At 38.0% G+C, this 22,711-nt stretch overlaps 1 protein-coding gene across 7 annotated transcripts in view; it reads left to right on the forward strand.

Moving 5' to 3' along the window:
• Positions 1–22,711, forward strand: part of ELF2 (E74 like ETS transcription factor 2) — a gene marked incomplete at both ends in the record, with an annotated part of 65,764 nt that overhangs the window by 37,206 nt on the left and 5,847 nt on the right. Inside the window, 4 exons of one of the 7 annotated variants that reach the window (XM_079702801.1) lie at positions 9,271–9,328; positions 17,807–17,920; positions 19,303–19,476; positions 22,075–22,161. In XM_079702801.1, the coding sequence (XP_079558927.1) occupies positions 9,271–9,328; positions 17,807–17,920; positions 19,303–19,476; positions 22,075–22,161 (433 nt within the window). Of the gene's footprint in view, positions 1–9,270; positions 9,329–17,806; positions 17,921–19,302; positions 19,477–22,074; positions 22,162–22,711 lie in introns of those variants that run through there. The other 6 variants (XM_079702802.1, XM_079702798.1, XM_079702799.1 and 3 more) reach the window with 6 other exon arrangements.

The raw sequence follows: 22,711 nt of genomic DNA on the forward strand, positions 1-22,711 counted from the left end.
AAGCCCGTGCGCCTAGAGCCCGTGCTCCAGAACAAGAGAAGCCACTGCAATGAGCAGCCCGCGCAGCGCAACAAAGAGTAGCCCCCCGATCGCCGCAACTAGAGAAAGCCTGCGCACAGCAACGAAGACCCAAGGCAGCTCCCCCCCCGAAAAAGACTCAGTCTGGATTGGGACTTGATAAGGGATATATATTAAAAATCTATAGCAAATTTCATAATTAATGGGGAAACTATTCCATTTACCATGTTTATTAACTAGCGTTATACTGGCAGGCCTAGCAAATGCAAATAAGGCAAGAAAAATAAATAAAAGACAAAGATCAGAAGGGAACAAACAACAGAAACACTGTTATTTGCGAGGTTTACACACAAAATTTAAAAGAGTGTATAGACTTTAAAACTACTTAGAAGGTTCATCAGTGTTGCTGTATACAAGACTAGTAATCAGAAAATGAAATGAAAAACATCCCATTCATAATAGTTTTTAAAACTTAATTAGGTATCTGGGAATAAATCTAACAATAATATGCAATACCTATAAAAATAAGAATTTTGCTTTATGGAGGGACATAAATAAATGAAGAGATACACAACTTCCTTAAGAGGAAATAGAAAACCTAAAGAGACCAAAACCATTTCATTGACTTTATTCTTTAACCCACAAACACATGGAAAACTGGACATGGTAAAGCTGTTAATTCTTCCCCTATTAATCTATAAATTCAATATAGTTCCAGTCAAAATTCCAAGAGGACTTGTTGGTGGAATTTGACAAACTCTTAGAGGTCCAAAAATAATCTAGATAATTCTGCAAAAGAACAAAGTGTGTGGTACTTGCCCTCCTATTCATAAAGAATGATTCTAAAACTATACAGTATTTTAAAATCTGTTATTGGCCCACAGATGAATAGTTGAGTAGGATAGACAAGAGAGCCCAGAAAGAGTAAGCATGTATTTATGCCTAGTATATAATAGACACGGATTTATAGAAAGGAAGAACTATTCGGTAGATTATATTAGGATAGCTAGTTTTTTATAAAGAGAAAAGTAAAGCTAGAGCCCTGTTTCATACCCTCTTTTATTTATTTTTTCAATTGATTTATTTATTCTTCTTTATCTTTTTTATTTATATAAAAATCCAATCTCCCTCCCTCATAAGCATCAAATTTAATTTGATTAATAGGTACTTTTTTAGTGTATTAAGTGTATATATTTTGTTGTATAAATTTAAAGTTTATAGAAATGGTACTATGTATCTTACTGTTTCCTACTTTTTTTTAGTAAATACTATTCTTTTTTTTTTTTTTTTTTTTGCGGTACGCGGGCCTCTCACCGCTGTGGCCACTCCCGTTGCAGAGCACAGGCTCCGGACACGCAGGCCCAGCGGCCATGGCTCACGGGCCCAGCCGCTCCGTGGCATGTGGGATCCTCCCAGACCAGGGCACGAACCCGTGTCCCCTGCATCGGCAGGCGGACTCTCAACCACTGCGCCACCAGGGAAGCCCAATACTATTCTTAATATCCATGCATGTTGCTTTGTATGTATATAATCTGTTGCTTCTGACTGCTGCATAATGCTCCCTGATTGACATCCACCACATTTTACTCTCCTGTTTGTGGTTGTCTGTGGATCAGCTGGGAGCTTATTGGTCTAGGATGGCCTCAGCTGAGGCAGCTCAGCCCTCCTCCTCTCCAGTCTCCAGTCACCTTCTTTCTTTTTTATTCCTTATGATGTTCGTCAAGAACTCCAGCATGTTTAAGAATAGTTATATTAATTGGCATTCCTGGTTATTTTTTTTTTGGTTGTGGATTTTCTCTTAAATTTTTTTTTTAATTAGAAATTTTTTTAATGCGGTATAGTTGACTTATAATATTATATGTTTCACAACATAGTGATTCACAATTTTTTGTTTTTTTGGCTGCATTGGGTCTTCGTTGCTGTGCTCGGGCTTTAGTTGGGGTGACCGGGGGCTACTCTTCATTGTGGTGCGCAGGCTTCTCATTGCGGTGGCTTCTCTTGTTGTGGAGCATGGGCTCTAGTCACTTGGGCTTCAGTAGTTGCAGCACATGGGCTCAGTAGTTGCAGCACATGGTCTCAGTAGTTGCAGCATGCGGGCTCAGTAGTGGCACATGGGCTCAGTAGTTGTGGCTTGCAGGCTCAGTAGTTGTGGCACACGGGCTTAGTTGCTCTGTGGCATGTGGGATCTTCCCAGACCAGGGATCGAACCCGTGTCCCTTGCATTGGCAGGTGGATTCTTAACTACTGTGCCACCAGGGAAGTCCCGTGATTCACAATTATTAAAGGTTATACTCTTATTTATAGTCATTATAAATGATTGGCTATATTTCCTATGCTTGATAATATATCCTTGTAGCTTATTTATCTTATACATAGTAGTTTGTACCTGTTAATCCCCTACTCCTGTCTTGCCCCTCCCCCTTCCCACTGGTATGTTTTCTGTATCTGTGAGTCTGTTTCTTTTTTGTTATATTCACTAGTTTAATTTTTTTAGATTCCTTATATAAGTGATATTATACAGTATTTTTCTTTCTCTGGCTTATTCCACCAAGTAGAATACCCTCCAAGTCCATCCATGTTGTTGCAAATGGCAAAATTTCATTCTTTTTTTATGGCTGAGTAGTATTTCATTGTGTGTGTGTGTGTGTGTGTGTGTGTGTGTGTGCGCGCACATAAACACACCACATCTTCTTTATCCATTCATCTGTTAATGGACACTTTGGCTGCTTCTGTATCTTGGGTGTTGTAAATAATGCTGCTTTGAACATTGGGGAGTATATATCTTTTTTAATTAATGTTTTTGTTTTCTTTGAATATATACCCAAGAGTGGGATTGCTGGATCATACGGTAGTTCTATTTTTAGTTTTTTGAGGAACCTCCATACTGTTTTCCACAGTGGCTGCACCAGTTTACATTCCCATTGGCAGTCCTGTTTTTTTCCTAATCTTGAAGGGACTGTATCTGAAGTTTCAACTTGAAGTTTAATGTTTGTTGTAAGTTTTAGTATATAACATGTACCGGGTTAAGGAATTTCCATGTAGTCCTTTGGTTTTGTTTTTGTGTTAGTTATACATGGAATCCTGTCAGATACTTTTTCAGCATTCTTTGATAAGTCATGATTTTTCTTCTGGAATATATTAATGTGATCAATTAATTAATGAATTCTCAGGCATCGAATTCTCCTTGCGTTTGAGGATACATGTTACTCATCATTTTGCTCTGTTTTACTTTAAGTTAAGGACCTTTCATAAGTAATATGGAACTATAATTTCTTTTCTTGTATTGTCCTTATCTAATCTTGGAATCAAGATTACACTAGGCTCATAAAATAATCTAGGTTGCTTTCACTTTTTTTTCCTCCTATTTTCTGTAACAATTTCTGTAAGATAAGAATTAATTTAAAAATTTGCTAGAATTTGCCTAAAAGGACATTTAAGCCTGTAATTTTTTTTTTGTAGAGAGGAGGTTTTGGGCTACATTTTCATTTCTTTGCTGCTTACTATTCTATTCAGTTTTTTCTTTTTATAGTTTATACAGCTTCTTTATACAGTCCATCCAGATTTCAACTTTATTAGTGTATAATTGTTCATAATACTGATTTATTATTTTTATATGTATTGTATCTGTGGTTATTTCTCCCCTTTTGTTCTGTATCTTATTTGTACCTTCTTTTCTTGGTTATCCTTGCAGAGGTCTATCTATTTTATTAATCTTTCTAAAATCAACTTATGGTTTTGTGAATCTTTTCTAGTTTTAAAAATTATTGCTCTCTATTTCATTTTTCCTGCTCTATTATTTCTTTCCTTCTTTTTTCTTTGGGTTTGTTCTGTTGATTTTTCCATTTTTATCAACTGAATGTTTAGCTTATATATTTTTAAACCTTTTCATTTCCTGGCATCTGAGTACTGTTTTAGCTGTGTCACATATAGTTTGACATGTTGTATTTTTATTGTAATTCATTTCTAAATATTTCTCATTTCCTTTATGATTTCCTTTTTATTCCATGGGCTATTTAACATACACTGTAAGGGAAAGCACATATTAATTTGGCTGGATCAAAACTTAAAATTTTTGTAGGATAGAGGATACCGTAGACCAACCAAAGTAAAAGTCAAACAACAGGCTGACAGAAGATAGTTGGAACACATATCTGAATTATTGTCTAGTGTATGTTAACATTCTACAGATAAGTAAGACAAAAAAAGTGTCATAGAAAAATGACAAAGGATATGAATAGGAAATTCATAGGGGAAATGTTAATGGCCAATAAGTATATGAAAAAAATGTTTATCCTCAGCACTTACTAAGTACATGCAAATTAATACAACAGTGAAAAATTTCCTGCCGTCCAACAGATGGCAAACATTTTTTAAAGTTTGATTATATCTTGTATTGACAAGAATGTAAGAAAAATGGGAGCACTAACACATCACTAGTGGGATTTTAGACCTACATAGCTACTTTGGAAAGAGTAACATATAAATTTAAAATGCACTTATTCTATGACCTAAAAATTCTCTCTGTAGGTGTATACTGTGGAGAGACTCTAGCATACATGCTTAAGAAAAAATAGATAAGAATTTTTTGCAGCATTGTTTATAAAAGTGAAAAATGGAAACAACTTTATTTGCCTATCAGTAGATAAGTTTTTGAACAAAATGGGGTGTATGTATGCACTGGGATAATTTGAAGTATGTAAAAAGCAAAGCTATATTTACTTATACCAACATGGATAGAATATGAATCTTGAATGAAAAAAATTTTAGAATGGCATATATAGTATGTCATTTATGTACCCAAAGCATGCAAAGTAATACTGTATGTCATTCTGGGATACATGCACACACACACATGCATAAATGTACACAGATGTGAAAACATAGACTGGAAGAATATACACAAAACTCATGATAGTGGTTTCTTTGGAGAGAGAGAATGGTGAATGAGGACTGGGGGTAGTTCTCAAAGGTGTTATTATCTCCACATGTAATGTGTTATTTCTTAGGGAAAAACAGCACCTTAAAGTATAGATGACAAAATGATAACAGTTGTTTGTTCTGGATGCGGGGGTCGTGACTGTTTGTTATATATATATATTTTTGGTAATTTCACATACATTTAAAATCCTCCTCAAAAATTGTACAAGAGATAACTTCCTAAACAAGGAACACAGATGACTCAAGATTTCTAGCTTGGGATGAAGGTGATGTTATTGATAGAGGAAACAAAGGAGATTTGTAGATAAAAGACCTTTAGGTACCAGTGGGTTATCCAAATAAAGACGTTTACCATACAATTGGAAATTAGAACGTAGCACTAAAAAAAATAATAATGAGTCAAGCCTAGAGATGCTGATTTTTGAGTCAGTTCAGAAATCATATATATTGAAAGCCCTGGTGGTGAATGGATACTAACTACCATTCTTGAGAGAGTGGAGAATGAAGAGAGAAAGTGGCTAAGGCTCATGCTTTGGAAGAACAGTCAGATTTGAAGGTTGTGCCCAAGTAGGCGAAGTCAATGGAAAAAAAACAAATAGGAAAAAAACAAAGCCAGACTATATTTTATATTAACTATCTTTTGCTGATTAACAAATCATCCCAAATTTAGCAGTTTAAGACAATAAACATTATATCAATATTACATAGTTTTTGAGATTAAGGATTGGGGATTGGCTTACTTGCATGGTTCGTAACTCAGGATCTTTCATGAAGCTGGAATCATCTGAAGGCTTGATTAGGGCTGGAGGGCTTGTGTCCTAGAGAGTTCAGTCACATGACTGTTGGCAGGATGCCATTGTTCCTTGCCTAATGGGCAGTTGGCTTCCTCTGAGTGACCCAAAGCAAGAGATCAAGCAGACAGTTTCTGAAGTCACACACCATCACTTCAGCTCTATTCTCTTTGTTAGAAGTGTCATTAAGTTCAGCCTACAGTCAAAGGGAGAGAGGGGAATTAGATTCCACCTCTTGAAGGGAGGAATATAAAAGAATTTTCAGAAAAGAAAATCAGTAGGTACTAAATGCATCATAGCAGATACACAGGCCTTGTTACTTTGTTGCTTGGGGAGTGTTTGAGAGGAAGGGCTCTAGAGTTCGAGTTCGTGGGTTCAAATCCTGGCTCTGCTCCTGAACACTCTGACCTTCGTCAAGATTCCTCATCTGTGATATGAGCACAATAGTAATATCTATTACAGGAATGTAGAGAGGAATAAGTGAAAAAAATGAAGGTAAAGCACTTATCTTGGTGGCTTTTATTTCAATAAGAGTTAGCTGTTATTTACCTACTAGATCACAGCAATAACTTTGATGTAGAGTCTGCCTTTCTGTAATGTTATTAGCAGAATATGCTCTAAGGTATCCACCAGGCTAACCTACCTAGTCTTATTCAATTTTTAAAATTCTGCTTGTTAGTACTTGAGAAAATTCTGCTTAACCTTGAAGACTTGAGAAATGCCGATGTGTGTGTGTGAATGTGTGTATATATACACACATACACATGTTATGTACACATATATTCACATATACTACATGGCTTGAGTCATATTGTGTGGAAGAAATGCATATACAGTAAGTCCCCTATATATGAACCTTCAAGTTGCGAACTTTCAAAAATGCGAACATGCATTGCATCAGTGTCAGACGTGAGTGAAATTGCAGCTTGCCCTCTGATTGTGTTAGTTGGGTACCTAGGCTAACTTTGTTGGACTTACAAACAAATTGGACTTACAAACGCGCTTTCGGAATGGAACTCATTTGTATGTAGGGGACATACTGTATATTTTAATCCTGCCACATTTATATTTTTAATATTTTACCATGTTAAAAATTCTTCAAACATGTTTTTATTAAAACAATCCATTGCATTTTTTGATTATTTCCTCAGGCTAGGCCCCGGAAATGAAATTCCTAGATCAGTATATATTGATATTTACCTCTTTAAGACTCTTGATATATAATGCTCATTGCTTTCTTGAAAGTTTGTACCAGTTTATATTTCCAGCAGCAGCCTCACCTTGCTTGCTAGTCCTAGTATAGTATTACTGGTCTCTAAAAAGTATTGGTGGCTTTTGAAAGCCTAGTTATAGTAGCAAGACAGAATTGCATTAAACCCCAGGGAATTGTGTTTTTATAAGAGCTTTAAATATATAGGAATATTTTCCAGCCTTTCTGCATTAATTTCTATTTATATATATATATATACACACATATGCATAAATACTATATATGTGTATATACTAACTGTGAAGTATTATGCAGGAATAGATACAGCTGCTGTTCACTTGGAACTTAAAATATAAGGCTGACATGAGTCCATATAATTAAGATGTACCAAGAGTGAAATACACAGACACACACCATTATCTTTCTTTAAAAGCTAACCCTCAAGAAGCAAAGAGTGCGGTAAAAGTTATGTCAGGCTTCAAACTGACTCCCACAGTGAGAAGAGTGTTTCTTTTTGAGCCAAGTCAAGCTGTCGCCTCCAGAAGAAACACACCTTTGGCTTACATTACTCTCTTCCTTTCTAAATACACGAATATCTATGATTGATAAGAGTGGAAATTCAGATTTGCTATCAATTTCAGTGTTCTGCCTAAAGCTAGCAGTTAGCCCCTGAGCATGCCTCATCATCCTCTCACCTGGAAACTGTCTCAGTTTATGATGCTGCCGGTCAATGGATGATCCTTAGTTTAAATTGACTAGAAATAAAAAATAAAAGCTACCAGTCATACAGTTTCTTTTGTCTAATAGGTGGCAAGTTTACCTAACACAAGGAAGAGATCCCTGTTTGGTTTCAGGGGGGCTGTACTTTGGAAATGGCGTATGGGTTCTTTTTTGGGAAGCTGGGGATCATGGTGGTAGGGCTAGGGGAAAGGCCCCAAAGAATAAATGAGTATTTAGAAGAAATGAAAAAAGCAAAGTCATGGGCTGTGGAATCAACTCTGAAGTTGCACATGTTGGGCAAACATTTGTAAAACGATATAGTATTTATATTACCCCTGGAAAACATTTTTTTCTCTAGTTATCATCACAGTTCATTCAATTTAAGTCATAAAAATTACACCTTATTTAAAATTTTTAACGACCAAATCTTTTTTTGTGTTTATTCAGCAAATAACTTTTTGAACACTTATTCTGTAGGAGGCACTGTTTTACGTTGTGTGGAGAAACAACTATAGACAACCTTTTGTTTCAGTTTTTTTTATATTATGAAATTTTGAACCCAGGGAAGCATTTTTTGTGTTTGTTTCAATGAAGCTTCATCTGGGTCATTTTATAGGCTTGGTTTCCTGTGTTGTCAGTAAGTCTATAGTCACTAAACGGCAATCTAGCTCCCGCGTCTACTGTATTTAATATGTACGTTATTTGTAATAAGGTTAGTTTTATCAAAAAGATCTTTAAAAGTAGATGATGATATAAGTGAATACGTTCGTTTCCGAGCGAACCAAATAGCCAACTGGGGGAGGATAATCTAATCTCTCAGAGGTTGGCATGTTCTGTTTGCTAATAAACACCTGTCTAGTGTGCTTTTCCATACCTCTGTAGAGGGAAGAGGGCGAAGTCGGTCCCTGAGAGTGGTTGGAAGCCCCTTACTTTGTACCAGGAAAGCCTTGGTAATATTTTGTAGGTATGACTTTTGGGGTTGGTATGCCTGTTTTACAGAGCAGCGCTTTCAAGTGAACGGCTTACACGCAGCCTACGCTTTGACACGGCCCAACAAGTTAATTAATTAGCCACCTTTCCGTCCAGCTGCGGGACTGGGCATTAGAACTCTTCCAGAAAGAAAATTTGATTAATGGCTCTCTTCTAGCGTGGGGACGACTGCAGACTTCTCTTCCGCAGAGCGTGAAACGTGCGTCTTCCTGCCGAGGGGCCTCGTCCCAGCCGCGGCCCCTCGGACGACTCCCTGCCTCAGGTGTCCTCCGCGCCACGGGCCGCGGCCGCTCTCTGGGGCGGGCGTCCGGGACTTCCTGTCTGGGCGCGGGGCGGAAGGATCGCGTTGCCAGCCGAGGCGGCCGCCGCCGCCGCCCCTGCCGTTAGGTGGTGGGGTTTCTCAGCCCGGCGGCGGGAGGCGGGCCGGCCTCGGCTTCCTGTCGGAGGACGCGCAAGGATCCGGGCGTCGGAGTGTGTGCGAGTGCGTGAGTGTGTGTCGGCCGCACGGCGTGTGTCTCCGGCCGCGGGTTCCGCCTCCTCCCCTGCCGCCGCTGCTCACGGTGTAAGTCAATGTGAAGCAGCAGCTCCAGCCCCGGGATAAACATGGCGACGTCTCTGCATGAGGGACCCACGAACCAGCTGGATCTGCTCATCCGGGCTGGTAAGGACAGGGGAACTTTCCTCCCGTGCATCGGTGCAGCAGGAGAGGGGGTGCACAGGGGGCGGGGTGGCTCCCCTGTGGCGGTCAGTGCAGGGGGTCCGGTGTCCCCTTCGGTAACCGGGGCGGCCGGGGGAAAGGGGGGTTGTGAATGAAGTAATGGAGGCGACGAATCAGGAAGTGATCACCTTGGAGAGTAACCTGCCTCAAATCCGGCGCTGTCGCTTCAGGGTGGGTTTGTGGAGCAGCGGCGGCGGCTGCCGGGCGGAGCGCTGGCAGCGGGTGCCGGGCAGCCGAGCCGCAGTTAAGTTGGGGACTCGGGGGCGGACGAGTTGTGCGCTTCACCCCAGTTGCCGAGGAACCAGGAAGTGAGTGAGGCTGTTGTCTCCCGGCTGCGCCTGCCACGCTGTCTGGCCGCAGAGGCCGCTGCTGCCCGCGGTCGGGGGCGGCGGGCTTCTCCGGTGGACGCTCGCCACCCCCGCCCCGTTCTCCTTTCAGACTTGGTCCGCAAGTCCTGGACTTCCGCGCGGACGAGGCAGCGCCGGGCCACGTCCGGTAGACCGATACCCGCCAAAAAATTGCTCTGACCCTCCTCCTCACATCCCCACCTTGTGCGGGCTCGGGAGTAACGGTTCTCGAGAGGGTCCCTTAATAACGTGGAGCGGCCTGGGGGGGTGTTTCTCTCGGGGGCCCGCCTCCCTTTCCTGGTTCAGTGGGCGGCTGTGGAGAAGTAGGCTTATGCCCCTTGCCTCGTGGGTGGGTTTTTCAGGGGGGAGGATGGGAAAGACACGGAGTATGTTTTGTACCCCTGCACTGGAGCGTTGGGGCGTCAGAGAAGAACGTTTATTTTTGTAAACAGCGGGTGAAGGTGGAGGAGCGGGGCGGGCGGGAGGGAGTCTTGGCCCCAGGGAAGTCTCCTCACGGAATTGCCCCCTTTCCCCCTCCCCCCCAAGCCTCCCACCACAGCGGAAGCGCCTCGGAGAGGACAGAACGGCCGGGATTGACAGGCCTCGGGTTCCAATCCGCTCGCCGCGATGTTCCGAATAAGAGCGTTGGTTTCTGGGGGCGGGACTCCTGGCCCGCGCTGGGCCAATGAAGATTGGGCGGGAGTGAAGCTGACAATGTACGCATGGAATTGGAGGGAAGAGGAGTGTAAACACGGAAGTGGCCGCGGCGGTGGGGGATGTGCGGCGCCACTGCTGCAGCGGAAGGGCATGGACTTAAGTTACATAGAGAAGGCGGCTTTACTTAATAGCAGACAGCGCAGCGAGGGCCCTGAGTCGGCGTAGCGGAGCTTGAGTACGGTTTACCTACTGCAGTGAGCGTCAGTGTTCCTTTCCCTGGCTTCTCTTTCATATCGCCATCGATGGGAATTGGAAGATGGGGAAGAGTCACCGACGAGGATTGCTGTAAAGGATCTTACCGGCTGTTTTCCATCCACTGTTTTTAGGTTGGGGAGTTAGTCGTTTGGTTGGTGAAACTCTTGTGATTCAGTTCGTTTGGGAGAAATCATAAACTTACATGTACCCTTAACAGAACTTAATCTGTAAAATAGAACGCTACACGGTCCCAAAGAAAAAAAATCACAGTTTACTGAGTAGTGATTAAAATGCATTTGACAGTTACTTTCTGATTAGAGCAAGAACTTAAATATTAAGGAAAAGGAGGCAGAGCACAATGAGAACTTGGTCTCTTTGTGTACGTTCAGACCATTAATACTGTATGAATTAAGGGATGGAATTTTTGGCTTTATATTATTGGTACTAACAATACTTTATGGATTGTTTGGGTCAGTAGTGCTGAACATGGACCTTTCCGGAAATGTTCCCAGTGGTTGTGAGAACCTTAGAATACTCCACGCAGTTAGAATTTTGTAAAGGTAAAGGTAAGAGGGCTTAATTTTGGCAAGAGAAGGTATTTTTGTCATAAGCTTTTGGAATTATCGTCACAACTGAACGTTACCTGTAGATATTTTGCTTGGAGTGGATACATATACACAGTTTAACATATAGACACTCTACAGTTCAAAAATACAAAAGTTTTATCTTCTTTTGATCAGGTTTTTTTTTTTTTTTTTTTTAAGTTAAATGTTGTTTTCCAGTTCTGCATTTCCTTAGTACATAGAAACCTTACGGTTGAAATTTCCTTTGTGATTATAATGTTCTGTAAAGAATACATATTACATATAATTGTTTTCAAATTATTTTCTCAGTCATGTTTGTGTAATCTGAAGTTCCTTTATAAACCCTATTTTAGAAGGAAATTTGAGACAGGTTTGCTGATTTATCCAAGGTTTATTCAGTGAGTTAAAAGTGGAGGAGGAAAGGTGGCCCAGAAAATGAAGAATCATGGATCTAAATTTTTATTGCTGCCAATTTCCAATGATGTTGGGAGGGTAATGTTTGTAAGGTTTGTATTTGTATATGGACTTAATGGTATCTTTTCATTCCCTTGAGGGAAGTCATCAAGTGTTAGACATAATTCTTGCTCATGAAGATTTAGTCTAATTGAGGAGACAGATGAAAATCTGTATAATATATAAATGTTAATATAACTGCAGGGATTGCTGTATGGGTTCCTGGTAAGTGTAGAATGCTATTAAGGAAAAATTCTAGAGGAGATAAGCTTTAACTTGAATATTGTTAGCATAACTGTTGTTTCTAAATAAGTATAAAGCACTTAGAATTACCATTACTGTTAGACGTTAAGATGCTAGAGGATATAGTTTTGCTTTTATTTTCCTCCCTTCAGAGACTTAACTATCAACTTTAGCTATCAGCTTTCGCTTTAGTTATCAACATGTATGTTGTCAGAGGCATTTGAATAAAGAATGAAATACATAAGCTTATTTACTAAAAATCACTTTCATTTTCACATATAAAATATTTTGTGTGGTAAAGACTTGACATACTTTATAAAACTTTCACTGGCAACATGGTGTCGGAGAAAGAGCCTTGAGAGAGCCTTGACCCTGAAGTCAGGAGATAAGGATCTTCATCTAGCTGTCACTAAACTAGCTCTTTAAGGCTTCGTTTTCTGTAAGAGAACAGCATTGACTAGGTGATCCCTAATAACTTTTAAAACTCTGAAACTATAGGTGGCTCAGAAATATTTAATGGAAAGCGAAGGTTCTCTTTTTGCTTGGATTTCTTTACATTACACTCTATGAGTGAATTTGTCTGTAAGGTCGTTATGTAATGGGGAGGTGTTAATTTCTTTTGCCAATCTTTGGACCAAATTGGAGCTTGAGGCCATGTCTGTACGTTGAATAAGACTATGATATAGTTTATTTAGTAAATTAAGCTCATTTCTAGTCTGCAGGAAAATATGAATGTTACTTTATTAATACTTAGCGAAAGCGTTGTGTACATGTGGTCTGACTTTTCTGGAAGATTTTCAATTTAAAATATTCTGCCTTCTTATTCTCAAGTGTACATTCCTTGACTTTTTTCTTCCTTTTTTTGAAAAATTGAAAATTGAGAAAGTGGAGAATTTGAGAATTGAGAAATAGGGTAACTCTTAGGAAAGAAGTATTGTTCTACTTTAACATGGTTATTGAATGGAAGGGGGAAATTCTTCTGGAAATGCACCCTTAAGTATTTTTACGGACAGAACAAATCTGTCTAGTTTGTCAAACTTCATCATGAAATTTGAACTTGAAAATCTTCTAATTTACTGTAAACTGCAATATCTAGTGTCAATCTTGAAAAGAACATCAATTTGAAAAAAAAATTTATCAGGCTATGAAAAGATGAAGCGTGTGTTGAAATAAAGTTGGAAGAATGGCATAAATTTTTTAAAACTTTATTTGAAAATGTGTTTAAGAAATTACTCTTTAGAATTCATTGCAGCATTAGTACTAAAATTCATACAGAAATTGAGTTAAAGAGTAACATCAGTGTGTAAAGAGTCATTCAGGGTAATCCAACATCAGTTTCCTTTAGGGACAAATTTAATTGGTAGAGAGGCAGGCAGGAGAGTGTTTTTGATTTATGAAGAGTAAAAAAAAAATCATTCATGTGTAAGTCGACAAAGTACTGTTGTACTTATGGAAATGGAATCATAATTGTTCATCTACACACTGATTTTATGTTTAGAAGCTAAAACTTACAGAAACATGAGGATGGAATTTGGGTGTTGTTGATTACATTTGATAATAAATTACAGCTGCAGTTCTTTAATACTAAAATCTCTGGTATGGGGGATTCTGGGAGTTCCCCAGACTCTTTCAGGGGGTCCGTGAAGTCAGATTGGTTTCATGGTAACGCTAAGACATTATTTGCCTTTTCACTTTCACAAGTGTTCACAGAAGTTTTCTAGAGGCTACATGGCTTGATAGAACAGATCGGATGAAAAAGCAAGTATGAGAATCCAACTGTTTTCTACCATGTATTAAAAAGATTTGCAAAAATGTAAAATAAAGCTACTCTCTAAATTTTTCTTTGTTTTAGAAAAGTTATTTTTCATAAACATATTACTTAAAGTTTTCTTAGTTTTAATTTCAAATAGGATAAGTATCTAAACAGGACTTACATAAGCAGAATCTCTTTGTGGTCCTCAGTAATCTGAGTGTAAAAGGGTCCTTTGACCAGAAAAGTTTGAGAATAGCTGGATTACAGTTTTATTTAGTCTATACTTTTCAGTACCATAGCCACTAGCCTCATGTGGTGATTGAGTATTTGAAATGTGGCTGATTCACCAAATTTTTAATTTAATTTAAACATAAAAACTGAAGCAGTGGAAAAGTTTACATGTTCTTTACATGTAAACCTCTTTTACATGTTGAAATGCCAGTGTTTTGGATATATACTGGGTTAAATGAAAGGTATTAATTTCCCCTTCTGCTTATTTTCTTAACGTGGCTCCTGGACCTTTAAAAATTACACGTGGCTCTCGTTATATTTTTATCAGACAGCGCTACTGTAGAAAATGATTTTATTCTCTTTCCCTTTTTAACCTGATAATGCAGCTGTATAGATTAGAAAAGTCAAAGGGGAACGGATACAGATGGAGTGCCCCAGACCTTTACCTTTCTGTTTGTGTTCTTCACTCGCCTATTAACTGTTTCAGTCCTGGGGCGTTAGAGAATAAGCTGTGGTGAGTCAGGTGTGGTAGCTGTGTGATGCCTTTGTAAATATTAGTTTATGGTCTTGCTTGTAGGGGAATACTACTATCACCTAATGAAGTGTTTTCTAGTTTTTTCCTATTGCTCTCAAATTAAATTGCTGTTAATGTTTATTTTTGACTTTTAAGAACGTTGTTATGAACTAGATCCATTGCCAGCATTCTCTTCTGCAAAGCTGAGAGGTATGTCTCTTGTCAGACTTAATTACCAAGTTTGGTATTTAGTAACAGCTGTCGAGTGAGTCTGGAATAGTCTCCATACAAACACCAGTTGATTAGAAAGCTAGAAATGGAACAATAAGACTCTTAACCAATGGTAAAGGAGGGCATAAGCAAATTTAATTTTTGACACTGATTAAAATTAAAGTGGTTTGGAAATTTATTTGGTATATTTATTTCTTCAAGGAATATTGACCAGCAGTGCCACTGACTAGGGGCAACTAGAAGTTGATACCTGCCAGATTACTTTTAGCTGCATTGTTTCTATTTTTCAAATGAGTTGCTTATTTTTTTAAACTCCCATAAATTTCATACGCAGGCCTAGAAAGACACCAGAAAATCAAGTTTTAAATAAGAGATAAACAAGGAATTTTCAGCCCTCGCTTGTAAGTTTGCTTACTTTGATGGCACAACAATGTTATATTCATATTTATCCTTAGGAATTGTGCCGAATTTTAGTTTAAATTGTATTTGAATTATTGATCTGAATAAAATAGTATTGAAAAGTTTTTAAAAATTATGGAAACTTGAATAGGAAAAGTATTTCTTAAATTTCTGTTACCAAAAACTGCTTGTTGACTTATGTCAACAAAAGAAAAGTAAAAAGAGATAGAGCTCACTTTTAACAAATTGGGTTAAGTATTCTTGGAAACTGTCAAATTATTTTGCATCTTTATTTTGTTTTGAAATATTTTACTTCCATTTATGTTTTTGATACTCTGAACTATTCGTATAAGCTTCACGAGGCCAGAGATCTGTTCACACTTGTATCTCAGGTTTATAGCACAGGGTAAAACCCTTAACAATCCTTTGTTGACTGTACATAGAGTATTAGATCTGATTGATAGTTCATAGAGAATTTATGCATTTTTAAAAATATAGTCTCATCCTAAATTTAAAGTATAAATGAGTTAATTTTCTGCTTAAATTTGTGTGGATTCTATTTGTTTTACTCTGAATATAAAATATTTCAGGGAAACAGTATTTTGAACTTAGGGAGAAAGGGGAGGTTGAGGTCGGAAATAATAGCAAGAAAATTTTCACTGACATAACTAACATGAAATCATAGTTTTGAAAACATACCTCAAACTGCACAAGAGCTCAGGGCAGCATAATATATAGCTGTTGGTAAATTTCATTTTGTTTATAACTTAAAACATTAAAATATCTGGTAAAATTCTATTGCTGTATTATTATCAAATACTCAAAGCTCTTACTTTAATATGGTAGAGTTTTTAGGGTGTGTCTTAATACAATTACATAAGGAATTAGTTTACCCAGGATGGTTTATTAATAGCACCTAAGACAACAGCTAAATTGCAACACAAGCAGACTTTAAAGAGAATGAAGTTCCTAGAATAAACTTTTAAAAACCTGAGAATCTGCTTCCCAAGGTTCTTTAGTGCACGTGAGTACTGCAGGGGGAGGTACTTTGAAAAAAATACTTGAGAATGGTAATATATTTTATACTCACTAATAGTAAATTTCTTAAAGTTGAGCTAGAAGGACTGATTGAATCCTGTGCTTCAGTGAAGCTGCAGATAAGAGTAAGCAGGGTCACCTAAAGATAGATTTACTTAGAGGTTTGGCTGCCTCTCTGGAACTGTTTAGCTTTGAGCAGATTTCCATAAATGGAAAGAGCAACTGGAGAGACCCGGTACCTTGGTTGAGAGTGTGGATGTCGTGCAGCAGGTGGTGAAGCGGTCACTGGATTTTCTGTGAACGCTCTCCAGATGGCCGGTGTGGAAGGCCGAGGCCTTAGCACTCGGTGAATTTTGAGACTAAGTGGAAAAGTTGTTTTCAATTAAAAGTTTACTGGAAACAATTTTAAAAGATTCATATCTTTAGTGTTGTAGAACTTGTAAATTTATAACATGGCTTTATGAAATTTGTATAAATATTTTCTTTTAGTCCTTTAGAGGACATCTTGAGAAAAATTTATCAAATTAGAGACTGTTAACATATTCATGTTTCAGAACCTCTTACCAAGCAGAATATTTCAAGTCAGGATGTGAAATTAATTATATCATTAGGATAATGAGTTTGTGCTTGAATTGCTATTTTTCCTGTAAGGTCTATGGGTTGTCCTTAACTTCAAAACATGAAAGAAACACTTGCATGCCTCCTTTATGAAAGGTCTGTTAGGAACCATAACAGATGTAAAGATGAATTAAGATAGCCCTCCCTGATCTCACGGAGCTTAAATGGTGATAAGAAATTATCACCATTTATTGAATTCTTATCTATATGTGAGATATTTTACATGTTTTTTAAGGGAATCACTGCATTTAATTCTCACAACTGTATGAGGTAAGTAATATTCCTGTTTGGTGAAAGAGGAAACTGAGCCTTACAAGAAATTAAATTGCTGGCCTAAGGTAACAGAAATTCTAAGTGGTAGAGACTAGAGCCCAAGCTTTCGGGCCTGGAAAACCAAACCACTGCTGTACACTTTACTGTTTCACAAATAATTTAATCAGCAAAGCATAAAGTAAGTGTTAGAAGAGAGTTACAAGAGGTGGTAGAACTAGAAAAGGCTTCATGGAGAGGAAAAAAAAACATAGGCGCTCTCTCTCTCTCTCTTTTTTTTCTTTCTTTCTTTCTAAATTTCTTGGGTAAAACCCAGCAAAGTCCAGAGAGATCTTGAAGAAGAAAGCAGTTACTGTGAAGAAAATTCCCAAGTTCTCTGGTGCACTCACTAGGAGGGTCTGTAAGAATTGAACTAATTGATTAAACTAATTTAGAAATACGAGTTCCTGACTGATTCTGCTAGGTGTTTACTTAGTAGCAGTATATTAAAATTACAATTGACCTCATAGAACAGTTAATCTACAACCATTCTCCCTCCCCTACCCCGCAAGTTAGTTTTGGCCTAAAATTGATACAGGGTTCAAATTTCAAGGGTCTTTGTTTTCCTTTGGATAAGATTCAGAAATTTCTAATCAATCTCAGTAGTTGCTTTATAATCAACATTCATTTTACAAAGTATAGATACTAGGTTGTTTTGGTTTTAAAATTATTTCTGTAAGTAATTTATATGGGCTAATATGTATTAATGACTCATTTAGAGTTATTAACGTGAGAGTTTAATAACGTGTTCAGTGCATTTTTATTGAGTAGAACTTATTTTCCCCCCAGTGGAAGCATCAGTTCATAGCAGTAATGCACACTGTACAGATAAGACAATTGAAGCTGCTGAAGCCCTGCTTCATATGGAATCTCCTACCTGCTTGAGAGATTCAAGAAGTCCTGGTATGTGAACTGTTCTTTTTTATATTAAACATATCACATCACTTTATGTATCTAGAAAGAAAGTTTTTGTTTTTGTCTTTGGTAATCCAAGGGGATTGTTGGTGTTCTCAAAGTCTATAATACATAAATACCTGTGACAGTAGTAATTGATTTTTATTTGTCAATGTTCCCAAATCTTAAATACTTTAAATCCTTAATTTTCAAAATAAATGAAACAGAAACGTCCACTATAGACAGACAAACAGATGGCTGTTACATTGCTGTTTATACCATCATGTCTTATTTCCTCAACTCTGGGTAAATTATAAACCTTAAGAGAATGGCAGCTGGGAGCATTTGCCACCTGTGACCACGTTCAGTCCTTCCTTCAGTGGTAAATGGGCAGTGACCCCAGGGAGTGCTCCCTGAGGGAGGGCGGACGCAGCTTCCAGTGTTTCCTCACACTCCCTTCAGGCTGCACGTTTTCCTTTTTTTTTTTTGGCCCCCTTTTTAAAGACTGCCTTTGAGAGTCTTTTTGTCCTAATTTTAATTTGTCCTGATTTTAATGCCCAAATGTTAATTTGACTTAATACAGTTAAGATTGGCCCTTTCTTTTAGGGATTTACAACATATGTTAAGATCAACCGTACTTTTTAGTTAGAGTAGGAATCCTGTGTATTATTCAGGGATATGAGAAGAAGATTAGGGCATATTGGTCATATTAATCCATGAGAGTATGTATTAATTGAAATAGAAATGTCATATCCTGGTTATTCATGCACATTGAAAGGAAGCCAGAGCAACATTTTATGTAATAGAAAATCTGTATGGACCATTTTAGTGACCCAAAATATCAGGGACTGTTCCAGTAAATAAAATATTAAATATTGAAAGATGATATTCATTTGGCTGTAATGAGCAGGTTTTCTTTTCATATTTTGAAATGAACTGTGCTTACTTTTCCCTAAATGTACGTTTATTACTATAATGTTATAGCAGGTGCATGTTCTTCCTAGTTAGAGAATAATGATGAGTGAGTGTAAGGAAAGTAATTATTAACTCACTATTATACTCTTTTATTTTCAAATGTTTTCCGAATTGTCAAAATAATCCAAAGTCTTCTACAGTGAACTTGAAAGTATCTAAAAGTGTGAAGCACAGGGGTTGACTACTTATGATCTCCCCCTTTACCCGGAAGATTAACATTTCCTTCAAGTCGATTTTCTTTGCATTTATTTACTTACATACTTTAGACCATATTGTATATTCAACAAATGAACTTCGAGTTTTTATCCTGCTTTGATGAATTCTTAATAACCTCACCTCTACTAAATATTGAATTGTCCGTATTGAGAGGCATTAATGGGGGTGGGAAATTTTAATTTTTCAACTTTTTTTTATAGTGGAAGTGTTTGTCCCTCCTTGTGTATCAACTCCAGAATTTATCCATGCTGCTATGAGGCCAGATGTCATTACAGAAACTGTAGTGGAGGTGTCAACTGAAGAATCTGAACCAATGGATACCTCTCCTCTTCCTACGTCACCGGATAGCCATGAACCAATGAAAAAGAAGAAAGGTAGAGTGTATTTATAAATTTCTGGGATATTGGGTGAAATTTTTTCTGGTATCTTTCTCCCCCCATCACAGGACATAGGAAATAGATGCTGTAGATTTATGATTGATGTTATCTTAATTAGATATTCTCAAAGAATTAAGATTTTGTCTTTTAACATGTTCATACTGTTTAAAGGAGTTAGATTTGAGCCCTAAAAGTAGGTGCCTGCAGAATGAGATTATAATAGGTGCTTGATACACAGAAGGAAGGTCAGAGGTTCACTGCCCATTTTTCTACTTTCTGATCCTTTTAGGTATTTGGTTACTTAAAAAAAAAAATTATTCCTGACTTTCTCTATTTTTCATAATCTTACCTTCCTACTCTTTTTGTGGGCGTTAAAGTAAAAAGCCCAATTTTCTTCCCCTTGTCTTCGGCCTTAAAACACCAAGATTGCCCATAGGGACTTGTGAGGGGAATGGACTCACCTTTTGGGTAAAGAGCGTTTCCACTTGTTACTTGACGCCTGCTGAGACTTGTGCTCATCTGACCCCAGCGGGTGAGGCACAGGCTCCAGTCCATCTCCAGCATCCTGAGTGGGTTCTTTTTCTCTTTGAATCAAAGGTAAAACTTGAAAGAAATGAAATTCTGTATAAATGGGTACTCATCTAATTCCGCTTTCTTCCTTATCTCTTTCTTCACATTTTGGAATGGGGGAAAAGAAAAATCAAAGGCAACAATAAGGGAAAACTTGTTTTAGAAATAATGGTATTATCTTTGATCTGTTAGGTAGCAGTGTTTCAAATTGCTGTGATGGTCACAGGTCTGTGCCTCATTTGCTGTGAGGTACACAGTGGAGAATAAGACAGAGCACCTTCCCTCTTACAATATAGATAATATGTATTTGAGAAAGGCATGAATGAGAGAGTTTAGAAGGAAGAATTACCTCCTGCTGTAAATGTTTAAAAACAAAAGGAATACATATAAATAGCCCTGTTTACCCACTGCCCTCTATAGCCTTCGGCTGGTTGTGTCTTACGGAAGCTATTACAAAATACTTAAGAAAATTTTAGATTTAAATGAAGAGGGAAAAGACTATGAAAAGCTGAGATCATTTAGGGAACCAAGACCTCTAGATAAACAGGTTGATCTGCCTATGTGGTGGTATGGTATAAACCAGGAAATAATTTGCCAATTTAATACTAATCTTATTACGTATTTGAAAATAGGTGGTCTTAATGAATGACAATTTAAAAATTACATGCAACATCGTTAATTATTCATTTGTGGTTAAGTACCTTTGGGACATACAAAGTTAGGTAGGTATTTTTTATAGTAGAGGCTTCTTTTTATTTCTAGAGCCTTTAATATACTAATGTGCATTGTAAATCTCCAAGAGAAGACAGCATGTGGTTCTAAAAGTTAATTTGACTGTAGAACCGTTTTTCCTACTGATGAATAACCTATTTCTCACGTAATACCATTTGGGAAATGCTGCTTTATAAGAAAATAAGCCTTTTGGGGCTAATCTTTCCATTAAGGAAGTTGGGCTTTTGTGATTGAATTTAGGAGATGGTGAAGACGTCAGTCTTATTAACTGACTGATTTGTACATATAAGTATTATTTAAATTGAGAAATTAAGCTCTGTTTTAACAAGGGGGGCCAGTAAACTTTCTGTTTTAATTTTTGCCAAAGCATATGTCTTAATGAAATCCTAGAATATAATAACTATGCTTTTTGACATATAAATTAAGGCACTTTAATTTAGCTCTAGATAATCCTTGCTAATGAAGAGTAGAGACATCAGAAATCCCAGATGTTAGGACAAATCACCAAATCAGTAATAGTATATGTAATATTCCCAGTCTCTTTCCTGAGGCTTCCCCTCACTGCCAGCATTGATCCGGCAGGGCTGAGGGTTGAATACAACACATTTCAGGCTTAAGCTTTCTTTACTGTAGAGAAGTATAGCTCTTGCTTTTTCTGTTCATTGTGGATGCTAGTCTCTCTCAGAGAGCCTTATGGCAGAAGTGAGGGGAAACAAAAAGGAAGGGCGCAAACATCTACTAGACCTACGAAGTAATCGCTTGGAAGATTTTTTTATCCTTATAATGTACCTGCACGTTGAGGTGGGGAAATTTATGCTGAAATTCTGGTGAATTGATTGGCTCAGAGCAGTAGAGAGTGTTTAAAATAATATTTTTTACTTTTCCTCATTTGAGCTCAAAGGGCTTCGCAGATTATCAGATCCTCTGCAATCGGTAGGTAAAGCTTTTTCTAACAATTCTGTAGAACAGAAAACAAAAGTTTGTACTAGAATTTGTTTCCATTGCTACATTATTGGAAAAGGTTAGCAAATTGAGGCTCTGACCATGTAAATAATGGGTTAGTAGTGCCTGACTTGCCATGTACATTGACATTACTATCCACTAACTGCTGTAATCTAAAATTGCAGAAGTGCTTTTCATGTTCTTTTAAAAGCAACTTTTATATACACTGAATATATTAATACATAGATTAGTATCCAGTTTCATGAATAATTTGTTATCAAAAAGCCTGCTATCATGCTTCTGTTATTTTTCCTGTTTTCAACGTGTGGTTTCAATATCTTTTATTTCCAGTTGGCCGTAAACCAAAGACCCAGCAATCGCCAATTTCCAATGGGTCTCCTGAGTTAGGTATAAAGAAGAAACCCAGAGAAGGAAAAGGTAATTTGGGGAGGGCTGTTTTGTAGGTGAGATGGTGTTTTTTTAAATCAAGTACATTTGCAGGAAAATTACTTCTGGTACATGCACATGTGAGAGTACTGTCTTTGGTAGTAGTTCTTTTTTGCGGTATGCGGGCCTCTCACTGTTGTGGCCTCTCCCGTTGTGGAGCACAGGCTCCGGACGCGTAGGCTCAGTGGCCATGGCTCATGGGCCCAGCCGCTCCGCGGCATGTGGGATCTTCCCAGACGGGGGCACGAACCCGTGTCCCCTGCATCGGCAGGCAGACGCTCAACCACTGCGCCACCAGGGAAGCCCTGGTAGTAGTTCTTAATCAGGGCTGTATGAGCATCACATGCGGAGCTTTTTCAAACTATCTATGCCTGGTCCTTACCCCACTGAGATAAAACTGTAGGGAGTGGAGGTGGGCAAGCGTTTGAATTTGGAAAAGGCCCTAACTGCAATCTGATACACAGCTGTATTAAGAGCTGTTGTTCTGGAGGATGTGTGTATGTATAACGGCAGGCATCCTCATGGAGAGTCACTTAGAATT

The sequence above is a fragment of the Hyperoodon ampullatus genome, assembly GCF_949752795.1.
Source record: "Hyperoodon ampullatus genome assembly, chromosome: 1".
NCBI classification, from domain to species: domain Eukaryota; kingdom Metazoa; phylum Chordata; class Mammalia; order Artiodactyla; family Ziphiidae; genus Hyperoodon; species Hyperoodon ampullatus.